This window comes from Mytilus edulis, chromosome 13, assembly GCF_963676685.1.
Source record: "Mytilus edulis chromosome 13, xbMytEdul2.2, whole genome shotgun sequence".
NCBI classification, from domain to species: domain Eukaryota; kingdom Metazoa; phylum Mollusca; class Bivalvia; order Mytilida; family Mytilidae; genus Mytilus; species Mytilus edulis.
The window spans coordinates 2,460,315-2,475,662 of NC_092356.1; the positions used below are offsets into that span (position 1 = coordinate 2,460,315).

The 15,348-nt window shown below is 32.2% G+C and overlaps 1 protein-coding gene across 1 annotated transcript in view; it reads right to left on the minus strand.

Moving 5' to 3' along the window:
* Positions 1-12,726, minus strand: part of LOC139501927 (uncharacterized) — a 39,585-nt gene extending 26,859 nt beyond the window's left edge. Inside the window, exon 1 of the mRNA XM_071291229.1 lies at positions 12,255-12,726. Within this exon, the coding sequence (XP_071147330.1) occupies positions 12,255-12,726 (472 nt within the window). The remainder of the gene's footprint in view (positions 1-12,254) is intronic.
* Between the last annotated feature and the right edge of the window lie 2,622 nt (positions 12,727-15,348).

Sequence of the window (15,348 nt, forward strand, 5' to 3'; positions counted from 1 at the left end):
ATCTGCCCTGAAATTTTCAGACGAATTGGACAACCGGTTGTTGGGTTGCTGCCCCTGAATTGGCAATTTTAAAGAAATCATACCGTTTTTTGCTATTATCTTGAATATTATTGTAGATAGAGATAAACTGTAAACAACAATAATGTTCAGCAAAGTAAGATCTATTTTAAATTTATATGAATAAAATTGCTGACCCCTTAACGAGCTATCGCCCTTTATAGTAATTTTTTACCAATTTTTCGTAATTTTTTGTAATCTTTTACAAAAATCATCTCCTGTAAAACTACCAAATTTACCCATACTTGGCCACAATCATCATTGAGGTATCTAGTTTAAAACATGTGTGCGGTGACACTGCCAACTAACCAAGATGGCCGCCATGGCTAAAAATAGAACATAGGGGTAAAATGTTCATTTTGGCTTTTTCCTCTGAAACCAAAGCATTAAGAGCTATTCAGACATGAGGTTAAATTGTTTTGCAATTCAAGATCTATCTGCCCTGACATTTTCAAATGAATCCGACAACCGGTTGTTGGGTTGCTGCCCCTGCATTGGTAATTTGTAAGGAAATTTTGCTGTTTTTGGTTATTATCTTGAATATTATTATAAATAGAGAAAAACTGTTACAGCAATAATGTTCAGCAAAGTAAGATTCACAAATAAGTCAACATGACCAAAAAGGTCAGTTGACCCCTTAAGGAGTTATTGCCCTTAATAGTCAAGTTTCAATAATTTTGTAAATTTTGTAAATTCCTCTGTAACTAATGGGTCAAGTTCATTATAAATTGAGATAATTGTAAGAAGCAAGAATGTTCAGTAAAGTCAGATCTAGAAACACGTCACCATCATCAAAACACAATTTTGTCATGAATCCATCTGTGTCCTTTGTTTAATATGCACATAGACCAAGGTGAGCAACCCAGGCTCTTATGAGCCACTAGTTATGTGATGCAAATTTATGTTATTTCTCTATCCATGCTATCACATACTGTTCTTGTGTACCACAAAGAGACACCAGAATCCGAAATACCTGAGCAGTATGCTAGACATTTGACGTGTGACCCAAAGAGAGTAGAAGGAGTTGCAAGGTCAAAAGAATAGATCTTTAGAATATAATTATATTTTCATTTTAAAAAAATCTTTTTTGTTAATTTCTATAGTTAATTGAGTGCCAGTAAACAAAAGGCAGTGACATTTATGATAACATTATTTGGTGTTACCGGTATGCATCTTTTTGTTCGGTTTACTTAATTGTATCGGGTGTATAATGATATATGAGTTACAGCTTGGTGATGGTATGTTTTGTTCCAAATACCTTCAAGATAAATGTAAAAAAAAAACATACGGCATACCCACAAAAAGTCAAATTTCAGATCAACAAGATATCAATAAAAAAGAAAAAAAGACACAAAAAGAAAGAACTCCATATTGGATAACAAAAACTTAAATTGAGATCAGGTTTTTTAAATGGTCCTGGTATTTATTCACATAAAACAAAGGAGACAGTTTGTGTCACTGTGTAAATGTACTGCATTTACATGATTTTGTATAACTTGATCAACCGGAATCACACCAGTGTGCTGTAGTGAGTTTTTACATATGTTCCTGTGCTTTGAGAAATTGGTGTGCTAGAAAAGAAAGCTTTGTTAATATTGAGATATTTGGTTCAAATACAATATCGATATTCTACTGTCGCTCCTCTTTGGTTTTGATTGTTATTAGGTCTTTTCACTTTTCCGTGGAAAGACCTATTGGTTTTCTTCTGATTATTATTATTAGGTCTTTCCACTTTTCCGTGGAAAGACCTATTGGATTTCTTCTGATTATTAGGTCTTTCCACTTTTCCGTGGAAAGACCTATTGGTTTTCTTCTGATTATTATTATTATTTTTTTTCTTCCGCCAACTTTTTGTTTCTCCGCAATTTTTTTGTTTCGCAAGATGTCGCTTAGACATATGGTATATGATATCGAACAGTTATTACGCTTTTGTAACTGACACCGTGTAACCAAAATCTTTCCCATATAAGAGTTATCTCCCCGAACACTGTTTTTCTTGTTATCGCGTAATCTTCACAACCGTATAAGAAACCGACAAATTTATTTTTGCAAATTGCTCATTACATCTTCAGGATGTGCTGTTTTATTTTGACCGAAGCCGTATAGAGATTCCATATGAGAGTTATTTCCCCTTTTGTATTTGAAATTTTGAAATGTATTTTAAAATGGAAAACCATAAGTGATAGAGACCTAGGGTCTTTTGATTTGAGATCCTTGATCCAAAAAAATGAAAATTAGGTCAAGGTCAAAGGTCAAGGTCATATTATAAATTTTGATTTTGGCTTATTTTCACTCATTTTCATTAACCTTATCAGATATCAACAAATTATTTTTACTAAATTGTTAGTTGCGACATGTCGTAACATAATAATTTTGGTTGAAAGGGTGCGTAGACAATAAATGGGAGTTTTCGCCCCTACCACATCTAAAATTATGCATAAAGTGATATTACTTATTAACCATACATATTAGAGACCTAGGGTCTTTGGATTTGAGATCCTCAGTTTGTGACCTTGAAATTGAGGTCAAGGTCATAGGTAAATTTGGCGTTTTAGATTATGACCTTTGGTTAAAATTCATATCTATACATCATAAAGCCATAGGAACTGACATTTTAGACTGATTTTTAATATTTTAATATCAAAATAGATATTTACTGGTGGAAAGACCTTCAATTGTTCTCTGAACAATTGGTTTTTAATTATTATTATTTTTTTTTTTTTTTTTCTTCCGCCTAATTTTTTTCCTTCGCTGTTTTTTTGTTTCGCAAGATGTCGCTTAGATTTTTGGAATATGATATCGAACAGTTTATACGCTTTTGAAACCAACTCTGCTTAACCGAATACTTTCCCAAATAAGAGTTATCTCCCCGAACACTGTTTTTCTTGTTATCTCTAAGGCTTCGCAACCGTATAAGAAACCGACAAATTTATTTTTCCAAATTGCTCGTTATATCCTCAGGATGTGCTGTTTTATTTTGACCGAAGCCGTATATAGATTCCATATGAGAGTTATCCCCCCTTTTATGTTTGATATAAGAATTTGCATTTCTAACTGGTAAACCATAAGTGATAGAGACCTAGGGTCTTTTGATTTGAGGTCCTTGTTCCAAAAAAATAAAAATAAGGTCAAGGTCAAAGGTCAAGGTCATATTATAAATTTTGATTTTGGCTTATTTTCACTTCTTTACAAAAGCCGTATAACTTATCGACAAATTATTTTTACTAAATTGTTAGTTGCGACATGTCGTAACTTATAAATTTTGGTTGAAAGGGTGCGTAGACAATAAATGGGAGTTTTCGCCCCTCTTATGTTTAGAATTATGCGTAAAACGATATTACTCATGAACCATACAGATTAAGGAACTAGTGTCTTTAGGTTTGAGATCCTTAGTCTATGACCTTCAAATTGAGGTCAAGGTCATAGGTCAATTGGACGTTCTAGATTTTGACCTTTGGTCTAAATATGCTCCAAATTCATATTTAGACATTATAAAGTCATAGGAACTGACATATCAACTGAATTTTTAATATTTTCACATCAAAATATGTTGTAAGTGGTGGAAAGACCATCAATGGTTCTCTGAACAATTGGTTTTTAATTATTATTTTTTTTCTTCCGCCAACTTTTTGATCCTTCGCAATTTTTTTGTTTCGCAAGATGTCGCTTAGATATATGGTATATGATATTGAACAATTAATACGCTTTTGAAACTGACACCGCGTAACCAAAATCTTATCCATGTAAGAGTTATCTCCCCGAACACTGTTTTTCTTGTTATCGCCTAATATTCGCAACCGTATAAGAAACCGACAAATTTATTTTACCAAATTGCTCGTTATATCCTCAGGATGATTTGATTTACTTTGACCGAAGCTATCCGGAGACTCCATATCAGAGTTATTTCCCCTTTTATATTTGATATAAGTGATATGCATTTTTAACTGGAAAACCATAAGTGTAAGGGACCTACAGTTGGGTGCAGACCAAGCATTACATGTAGACGGGCCGAAAAAGTTAACGCGGCGTTTACTCGCGTGCACTTCATGTAAACGCCGCGTTAACTGTGCGTTAACTCCGAAATTGCAGTAGACATTAAAAGTAAACGGGCGTTTACTTTCGCGTTTACTTCCGCGTTAACGCAAAAACGGCGCGTCTTCTAATTTTGTAAAGAGTAAACGGGCGTTTACTTTCCCGTTTACCTCCGCGTTAACGTGGAAAAATGCGCGTCTTCTATTTTCCTAAAAAGTATAAACGCGCGTTTACTGTTTGTAGTAAACGGCCGTTATTGTAGATTGTCATCGTAACCTGGATACACTGACCTAAAATATGAAATGATAAGGAACATCAAAATTAATTGACCAACAGGTCATTTCTGCTTGACATATTGACGATAAAAGTTATTTAAAAATGTCACACATTTGTATTTAATTGAACAATAATTATAGTAAATTTCTTGTTCATCTTAGACAGACTGACTCGTAAAACAAAATTATTTGATATCATTAACCAAAACTGACAATATTTACCTCTTAACAAGTTATCTTATTCTATATAGAAGTAATTCAGTTATATTTTCATGCCATAATTGACCATATAATACGTAACAATTGACAGCAATTTTTGTACCAGCCTGACGGACATGACCTCTTTTTATTTAAAATATTGAATAGTAAACAAAATTCAGTAGTTTTCATACATCAGACTAACTCGTAATATATAATTATTTGTTTGCAACACCAAAACTGACCATATAAGCAATTTATTATGTAAATCTATATAGCCGGTATAGTAAATGAGTTATATTTTGATATAAAGATTGATTGTATAATAAAAAAGGAAGCAATATTTAAATATTATGACATAATTTTTTTTTTTGCATCAATTTAGAGTGACAGCATGTCCTTTTTCATTCAAAATATTGAATCACAAACAAAATTCAATAGTTTTCTTACCTTAGACTGACTCGTATAATAAAATTCTTTGTCCGCAACACTCAAAACTGACCATATAAGCATTTCATTATGTAAATCTATATAGCCGCACAGTAAATGAGATATATTTTCAAGTAAGAATTGATTGTATAAGAAAATAGGTAGCAATATTTGAATATTATGACTAAAAAATTTTGTTCGCATCAATTTAGAGTGCCAGCATGTACTTTTTTATTCAAAATATTGAATCGTAAACAAAATTCAGTAGTTTTCATACCTCAGACTGACTCATATAATAAAATTATTTGTCCGCAACAACCAAAACTGACCATATAAGCCTTCTAGTATTTAAATCTATATAGCCGCATAGTAAATGAGTTATATTTTCATGTAAGAATTGATTGTATAATGAAAGAGATAGCAGTATTTGAGTATTATGACTAAAAAATTTTACTCGCATCCATTTAGAGTGTTAGCATGTCTTTTTTTTTCTTCAAAATATTGAATCGTAAACCAAATTCAGTAGTTTTCATACCTCAGACTGACTCATATAATAAAATTATTTGTCTGCAACAACCAAAACTGACCATATAAGCATTCTAGTATTTAAATCTATATAGCCGCATAGTAAATGAGTTATATTTTCATGTAATGATTGATTGTATAATAAAATAGGTAGCAATATTTGAATATTATGAATAAAAAATTTTGTTCGCATCAATTTAGAGGGCCAGCATGTCCTTTTTTTATTCAAAATATTGAATCGTAAACAAAATTCAGTAGTTTTCATACCTCAGACTGACTCATATAATAAAATTATGTGTCCGCAACAACCAAAACTGACCAAATGAGCATTCTAGTATTTAAATCTATATAGCCGCATAGTAAATGAGTTATATTTTCATGTATGGATTGATTGTATAATAAAATAGGTAGCAATATTTGAATATTATGACTAAAAAAATTTGTTCGCATCAAATTAGAGGGCCAGCATGTCCTTTTTTTATTCAAAATATTGAATCATAAACAAAATTCAGTAGTTTTCATACCTCAGACTGACTCATATAATAAAAATATATTTGATTTGAGGTCCTTGGTCCAAAAAAATGAAAATGAGGTCAAGGTCAAAGGTCAAGGTCATGATTAATTTTTTGATTTTGGCTTGTTATCTCTTATTTTCAGAAATCTTATAAGATATCGACAAAATATTTTCAAATAATTGTTAGTCGCGACATGTAGTTACACATAAATTTTAGTCGAAAGGGTACGTAAACATTTGTTGCTAGTTTTTCCCCCTTTTATATCTAATATCAGTCGTATGGTAATATAACTCATTAACAATATAAAGTAAAGACCTAGAGTCTTTTGATTTGAGGTCCTTGGTTCATGACCTTGAAATTGAGCTCAAGGTCAAATGTTAATTTAACGTTCTAGATTTTGACCTTTGCTTTTACCTCATATGTATTCATGTTAAAGCTATTAGACTTTTTGCATAAGGTTGCAAGCAGTATGACGTTGAAAAAGCTAACCGGAAGTGACCTTTTGTAAACCGGAAGTAACTAATTATTGTAACAAATTATTGTAAAAGTATGTAAAACCTGATATTTTTGGAATCAGCGTACAATATAAGTGGTCATTTGACGCTGAAATTGACATTTAAAACCAAATTTTAATATTTTCATATAAAAAAAATCATTACTGGTGGAAAGACCATCAATGGTTCTCTGAACAATTGGTTTTTAATTGTCTACTATTTTCTTTTTCAGTTGTCTCTTGTTGAGAAAGGAACTGTTGATAGACATTTTAACTAAAATAAAACTTGAAAGTGGCTTTTTTTATTTCATAAATCAAGTATCGTATTACTGTATTTGACAACGTGCCAATAAGGAATGATTTACACCCAAGAACCGTCACTTCAACCAACCTACAATCGACTGACTACAACCTAACTCAACCTGATTTCAAGCTAAACCCGACCTAATTTCAACTTAAACCCGACCTAATTTCAACCTAACTAAGACCTGATTTCAACCTCACTGGATCTGATTTCAACATGTTATCAACGTCAATACAACGTTGAAACTGCAACGTTAATTCAATGTCAGAATTTCAACGTCATTACAACTTTCAAAACTAACAAAAGATTCAACGTTGAAACAACGTTGAAGACTGACATTGGATCAACGTTAATACCCTGGGGGACGAAACGTCCACCAGCAGTGGCATCGACCCAGTGGTGTCAAATAGTTATCAAAGGTACCAGGATGACGAACATGATAAAGAGGACCTAACTTTCTTATTTTAAGCAAACAATACTATGACTGCCAGTAAAACTTCTAAATACTACCATAGACTAATTTTGTGTTAGTAAGTAAAGATGCACGTACACTTCTAAGCAAAAGTACACATGAATATAAAATTGAGAGTGGAACAAAATGACACTCAGTACAGATTTAACAGAACTCAAATTAGCTTCAATAACATAAAGTAAAATCAAAATACGCATCTAAGACAAAAAGTAGATTCTTTTTTAAAAGACAAAACAATACAATAAAGCTTTACACATCATCCGCTATTCTATATCATATCGAAATGTACTCCCGTTAAAGTGTACCGGTACATGTCTATGTCAAATATTCCATTATTAACCACTTTAATTGCATTATTCCATCAGCAGATTGTTGTTGATCTGCTATAATAATGTTCGTAGGTCTTATACGATTGATACCAGACGAATTTTGGAGAGATAGAATAAATTGGATTTCTTTCCTATCACCGTGCATGCTTATTTCCTTAGTTGTATTTCTCATTATCATGTCAAAAATGTAAGACAATATTCGGATTCTCATGAGGGTCTGCAACTGGTTACAGAAGAAAGTTTTTTGATATACAGTGCACTTTATTTGGAATTGCTTTAGAATTATTGGGCGGCAAGGACTCATCACTAGAAGTATTCCAACTGTGGCAACAGTCTGTATAATGATCCCGGATGAAGCGTACAATTTTGCCACAAGGAGACTGTTGTTACTGGATTGAATACGAGATATTTTAATTCAGTTGAACTGCCGAAATATTTGTGTACCTCATAGATAAAATCAAATTGATTTCAATATATGGTTTTGACTCATAAAATAGTTATCAAAGGTACCAGGATTATAATTTAGTATAAATTATACGATGATATAAGAGGTGATATAAGAGCAAACGAAATTCATACTGAGTTGCATAGCTATCTGTTTGTATTGTATAATTTTTTAATTCAATTAAAGTTGGAAAATTGACTTCACGAATAATCAATAGCGTTGAAACAGTAGGACAACAAAACTACATAGGGGGAGGGTTGGGATCCCGCTTACATGTTTAATCCCGCCACATTTATTATGTATGCGCCTGTCCCAAGTCAGGAGCTTGTAATTCAGTGGTTGTCGTTTGTTTATATGTTACATATTTGTTTTTCGTTCATTTTCTTATATAAATAAGGCCGTTGGTTTTCTCATTTGAATTGTTTTACATTGTCTTATCGGGGCCTTTCATAGCTTACTATGCGGTATGGGCTTTGCTCATTGTTGAAGGCCGTACGGTGACCTATAGTTGTTAATGTCTGTGTCATTTTGGTCTTTTGTGGATAGTTGTGATATTTGTCTCATTGGCAATCATACCACCTCTTCTTTTTTATACACTCAAGTATTTCACAAATGTATCCATGTATATGTAGGATTCTAAAGTGCGATGGGGACGCTAAAGTGCGATGTTCACGCTAAAGTGCGATAGTATACGCTAAAGTCCGTCTGCGAATGTATAGGCGTGAAACACGTAGTTGGATTATGACTTTAACAGTCGTTTATACAAATTAAACATGAACACACCGGAAGACAAATTACAAATGAGATTAAGAACTTGTAAACCAAATGTCAATGACTTAATTACATTAACCCTTACCTGCTGTGATGCTAAAAAAAAAAGGAGGATTATTTTGGGAGTTGGAAGAAGGACTTAGATCCTGCAGTCGACCGTTTAACTTAAGGCTTTAAAGATACAAGGGGTATTCACATTATTATCCTGTATCCTGATTTTATTGGAAACGAATGCATACATTTGAATCATTGTTTTTGTTGCAGTTTTTGTTTTCTTTGCGGTCCCCGTTAGAATATTGTCAATTTTATTGACAAGTAACGTCGGCAAAACAAATAAAGCTACATGTGTTCATGTGTTAATTATAAATTATCGGCTAAAACATTAGTTTGTACATTGCATGTAAATATAACATGGATGTGAAGTCGCTACAAAAAGGAGAAAATAAAGCTCAGCGAACATCGCCTTTCTCTCTCATTTAAATTAAAGCGAAAACAAATAAATGTTACATATTCCGACAATAATCGAATTTTGTATTTGTAATTTACAAGGACGATTGTAAGACAAGTTGTTCCCAAAAGTGATAGACAACTGTGAATTCATTATTATTCGTTGTATACCAATTTTCGTCGGTTTCGTGGGAACCGGTGAACCACGAAAATGAATGTTTAACGAATACCAAATGTTCTAAAGGCTTGTATGCAGATTTCGGCAAAACCACGAAATTAAATATCCACGAACTTGTAAGTTTTCTTTCACCCACGAAAATTGGCACCCACGAAAATAAATGAATCCACAGTACATGTACATGTGTTAACGGCAAGCTACCCCGATTAGCACAATATTTAACACGCCTGAATTGTTTTTCATTTACAAGAAATATCGTATTTTGTGACACCTAAACTACCTTTTTAGCAATTATTACTTGGTCTTTTCGTATCATTCACATAAGACTACTGTTAAATTATAATGCCTATCACATATGGTATACCTTATAATGCTAGATTTTGTAAAAGGATTTGTTTAACATTAAATGTTTGTAACTTTTTTTAAAGCCCTCGAACCTTACCCTATTTGTCCATCGCATCTTAAGCGTAATTTACCATCTTACTTTAGCAAACAAACATCCATCGTACTAAAGCGTGAGACAACATCGTTCTTTAGCGTAGACCAATGCACTTGAGCGTGGCCATCGCACTTTATAGTACCATCACACTTTAGAGTCCTACATACATAATATGCGTTAATGTAATGCCATCTGTTGATGTATAGGGTAGTTTAATTTTAGAACATTAAAAAATCTTAAAATTCCACTAAACAGATAGTCATTATATATCAGAAAAACAAAAACAAATATGTGTATATCATTTCTTATTGCAAATTGTCGCATTGATGTATACTCCTTAAACTACTATTACTCAATTTTGTATACTTCTAATGCAAACTGATTAAAAAAATGTACATATACATGTTATACATTACAGTTAAAATATAGAAAAGCGGGTTGGCCTTTTATGGTTTCCTTTTTACAAAAACAAAAAATGAAAACAACACGTTTAATATTTTAATGCGTCCGAAGCGCTTTTCTTGGTTTACCTTTATCAGGAACGCTCAGAGCCAAATATTTGCACCGCCACCCCTTTAAACAGAACAATACAGTATCATTATAAATATATGTATAAAAACAGTAATGGCTACCTAAAAAATATTGCTTTAAATAATCCAAATGATACTTGGGTGTTAATGTAAGGTTTGTTTTTTTTTAATCTAAAAGAAGACACAGCAGTTATATTTTTTGATAGAATTTTTTTTATTTATTTATGCATTTAAATTGTGCCACTATTTCTAGCCTTTATTTTATACGGAATATATTTGGGAATAAGGAAGTGGTATTTAAAATGAAAGAAAACCGTTATCGTTTAAATTCACATATACTTTACTATTGCATGCAACATCCTGCTAGAATATTTATTTTTTATTGAACAAAATACACATGGTTTGTATGCGTCACGGTACAAGGAACTTATATCAAACACATATTTTAAAAAATAGTTTCACATTTTTCAATGACAGTCATTTTTTTTTCGTTGGGTACTTCAATATTGGTGATTGATGCGCTGAATTTCGGTACTTCCTATTTTCCTTCATCGTTATGTACTTGGATATTGGTGATAGATGCGTTGAAGTTTGGTACTTCTTTTTTTCCTTGTTCGTGTAAAGGCTTTGATAAATAACAATTTCACTTCCAAATAATGAAAAATTTAAACTCTACACGATTTGAAAAAAATATTCAACATTTATTTTTCTTAGGGGTTAGTGTTTCCCATTAAACAAAGTATGATAAATGTGATATAAATGTAATTTATTGATGTCTTTCTCTTCTTTTATTCGAATACAAAGCTCACTAATTTAGATATTCCAGCATAATTAGAAAAGTATGAATTTGAAAATTGTTTGATATCATAATTTAATCATTTATGACTTATAAATGACAAAGATGACAACATCGTACTTCAGCGTAGACCATTGCACTTTAGAGTCCTACATATATAATATGTGTTAATGTAATTCCATCTGTTGATGTATAGGGTAGCACTCTTTTGGAACATTAAAATAATCTTAAAATGCCACTAAACAGATAGTCATTATATATCAGAAAAAAACAAAAAAGTATGTGTATTACATTTCTTATAAAAACAAAAAATGAAAACAACACGTTTAATAATTTAATGCGTTTAAATAGGTAACTTTATACGAAATAGATTTGGGTATAAGGAAGTGGTATTTAAAATGAAGAAAAACCGTTATCGTTTAAATTCACATAAACTTTACTATTGCATGCAACATCCTGTTAGAATATTCAATTTTTATTGAACAAAATACACATGGTTTGTATGCGTCACGGTACAAGGAACTTATATCAAACACATATTGTACAAAATAGTTTCACATTTTTCAATGACAGTCACGTGGTCTTTGCTTATTTTTTTCGTTGGGTACTTCAATATTGGTGATTGATGTGCTGAGATTTGGTACTTCCTATTTTCTTTTTTCGTTGGGTACTTGGATGTTGGTGATTGATGCGTTGCATATTGGTACTTCCTCTTTCCTTTTTCGTGTGAAGACTTTGATAAATACAGTTATCGTTCCAAATAGATGTAAAATTTTAACTCTACATGATTTAAAAAATATTCGACAATTATTTTTCTTAAGGGTTAGTGTTCCCGATTTAACAAAAAAAGTATGATAAATGTAATATATTGATGTCTTTCTCTTTTTGTATACTAATACAAAGCCCACTAATTTAGATATCTCAGCATATATAAATTAAAAAAGTGTGAATTCAAAAATTATTTAATATCGTAATTTAATCATCTATCATTTATAAATGACAAAGTTGTCTTCACTAACGTTTCATGGCTAGATCCAAAGTTTTCCAGAAAATATTATTTTCATTTAATGTGTCTGTTTTACGAATGTGGTCATTGGCGTCCAGTGACACCATTTGCATTACACATTGCGGTATTTCTGATTTGGTAATACTCTCCAAGCTTATAACAATTATTTTTGCTTGTAACCCAATAAAATGCTCAATTCCCACAGTAGCTTCATAGCTTGTCCATTCATTGTTCACAAACTCATTTGAAATAATTAAGATCATCTTTTTACATTTTGAAATGGAATTACTTATGGCAAGTCTATTTTGACCAGGCCGTACATCCCCATCTCCTCTGTCTGACAAAAGAAGTTTATAATTGCGTCTCTCTTCAAGAAATGAACGCAGCGGTCCATACACCCATTTATAGTTGCCTTCGCAATAAGCTATATATGCATCATATTCAAGTGTTTCTTCTTTTGACTTCTGGAAAAGTGGATTGGCCATTCCGATAAATAAGCAAAAGTATTGTAGGTGCAATTTGTAGCGATATCCAAGTAGGATAAATAATAGAAGTACACCGAATAAGGTTGCAGAAAAAATTAACCATACTGTCGTAATACATCTTATTCTCATAATTTGCAATTGATTGTAGACAACATTTGTTGTAATATTTCCATCACTTCCGACACACGAATAACTACCATTGCTGTAAAGTTTCACTTTCGTAGTAAATGACCAGTCTACAAAATCTAATGAAGCACAAGTACAAACAAGAGGGTTGCCCTCTAATAAGACTGTCATTGTTCTATTTGATTTTTCAAATAGCACTTCAATCGCGTCAGTTTCTTTAGTTGTTAAGTACGCTATTTTGTTGTTTTTAATGTTAAGGAAACTAAGAATGTTCAAGTATTCTAATGGAATAATTGTGAAAAAAATTCCTTCAAGTATCAAACATTGTAAACTGTCTAATTGACTTTTAAATGTTGAAGTTCTGAATTGGTCTTCGAATGCATTTCTTGAAAAGTCTATATACTGCAAATGTTTGAGTCCGTCAAGGAATTTAACTTGGTGATCCTCTTTAAGACCAACACTTAGTGAAGAACTTTGCATTATTAACTGTTCCAAATTGACGGCAGATTTCAGAAGGTTGGGTTTTAAAAGTCCGCATTTGAAATGTGAAACATTAAGTATTACCACGTTCTGAAGTCCATTAAATGTGTAGTTGCAGTCCGCAAGTGATGTGTATGTAAAATCAATGATTTTCAATCGTGTTCTACCCTTGAATGTTATGCTGTTGATCATGCCAAAATCATGGCCAATTATAAAGGAGGCGTTTAAGAATTCAAGGAAGTCTTATTGAGTAATCTTTTTGCTTATCAGTTTTAAGACCATGGTCTCTCGTTCGTCTAGAACTATCACTCTTTTGTTTTTGAACATTTTGTATAAAGTTACCACTAATTAAAGACATGTCTATTCTCTTGATATTGATAAAGAAATTGAAATATAAAAAGATATATTCCTGATGAAAATCAAATTTATTCTTACTTAATTCTAAAGTCTCAAGACAGTTTCTGTATTTCATTTTCTGGAAGGCGTATGCATCTATAAGCCTGATACCGTTGTCTCTTAAAGATAATCGTTTTACGCATATGTTACCGATATATGCAAATAGATCAGCAGAAATAACGTAATCGCCGTAACTTTTGAAATTATCGCTCAAATCCAATTCATCTATCTGTCGATTTTCAAACACACGTAAAGCTTGTAAAGTATTTGATAGTTTCGAGAATCTTTGACCTAGCGTACTAAGACTAGAAAGTACTTCTAACGGTGCAAAAGTATCGATTTCTATTTCTCGCATACCGCCATTGATACATAAATACTTTAATGGCGTCCTTTTAAATGAACCAAATGTACTGTTATGTATAACATCACTGAGATAATCACCTTGGAAATAATGAAGATTTTTCATGACAGAAAATATCTCCGCGAATGATCCATTTGACGGTCCACCATAAGTAAACACCTTTGTTAAATATAAAACATCCGACCATGCCTCTATTGGATACGTTGACAACAAGTCATGTGATATATGAAGTACTTGTAGGTCATCTAGTGGTGCAAATATATTCCCTTAAAACGTTTTCATTGGATTATCGAATAAATTGAGTTCGTTAAAAATAAAGGCAACAGTAGTATACCGCTGTTCAAACTCATAAATCCATGGACAAAAAACAAAATCGGGGTAACAAACTAAAACTGACGGAAACGCATAAATATAAGAGAAGAACAACGACACAACACTACAATGTAACTAACACACACAGAAACGGACCAAGCATCAGACAAAATCCCACGAGAATAACAAATATAACATCAAAACCAAATACAAGAATTTGGGATAGACAAGTACCGTGACACGTCTTATCGCAATGTCAATTTACACTAAAAAATAAGAGAAAACGCGCCTCGTCCACACAAGACTCACCAGTGACGTAATACACAGACCAGATATTTCAGTATTGATGAGAAATTTGTTTCTTACACAGATCAAGACATGTGATAATAGCACCCAGTAATAACTCAACAATCAACCCATGTTTAACAATGAGCAATTTATTTTCATTCTACAGCAGCAATGACATGTAGGTTGCAAGTTATAGTATATACAATAAGCGATCTACAGATGGGTGCAGTCCTAACCTGTACAGCAAGTTAACTTGATAACCAGTCATTTATTTTAGAGGAAAGCATCATTTTAACACATGACTACAAAGTTTGAACATAAATTTAGGGTGCCAGCATGTCCTCCTTTTATTCAAAATATTGATGCATAAAAAAATGTAGTTACGTTTTGATACTTCATGCTGACTTGTACAACAAAATTCTTTGACCGCGTTGACCAAAACTGACCATGTGTGCACTTTTATTTATAAATCTATATACCCGCATAGTAAATCAGCCATATTTTTTCAAATTTTTGTTCGCATAAATTTAGGGTACCAGCATGTCCTCCTTTTATTCAAAATATTGATACGTAACAAAATTTCAGTAGTTTTGATACCTCTTGCTGACTTGTGCAACAAAATTATTTGACCGTGTTGAACAAAACTGACCATGTGTGCA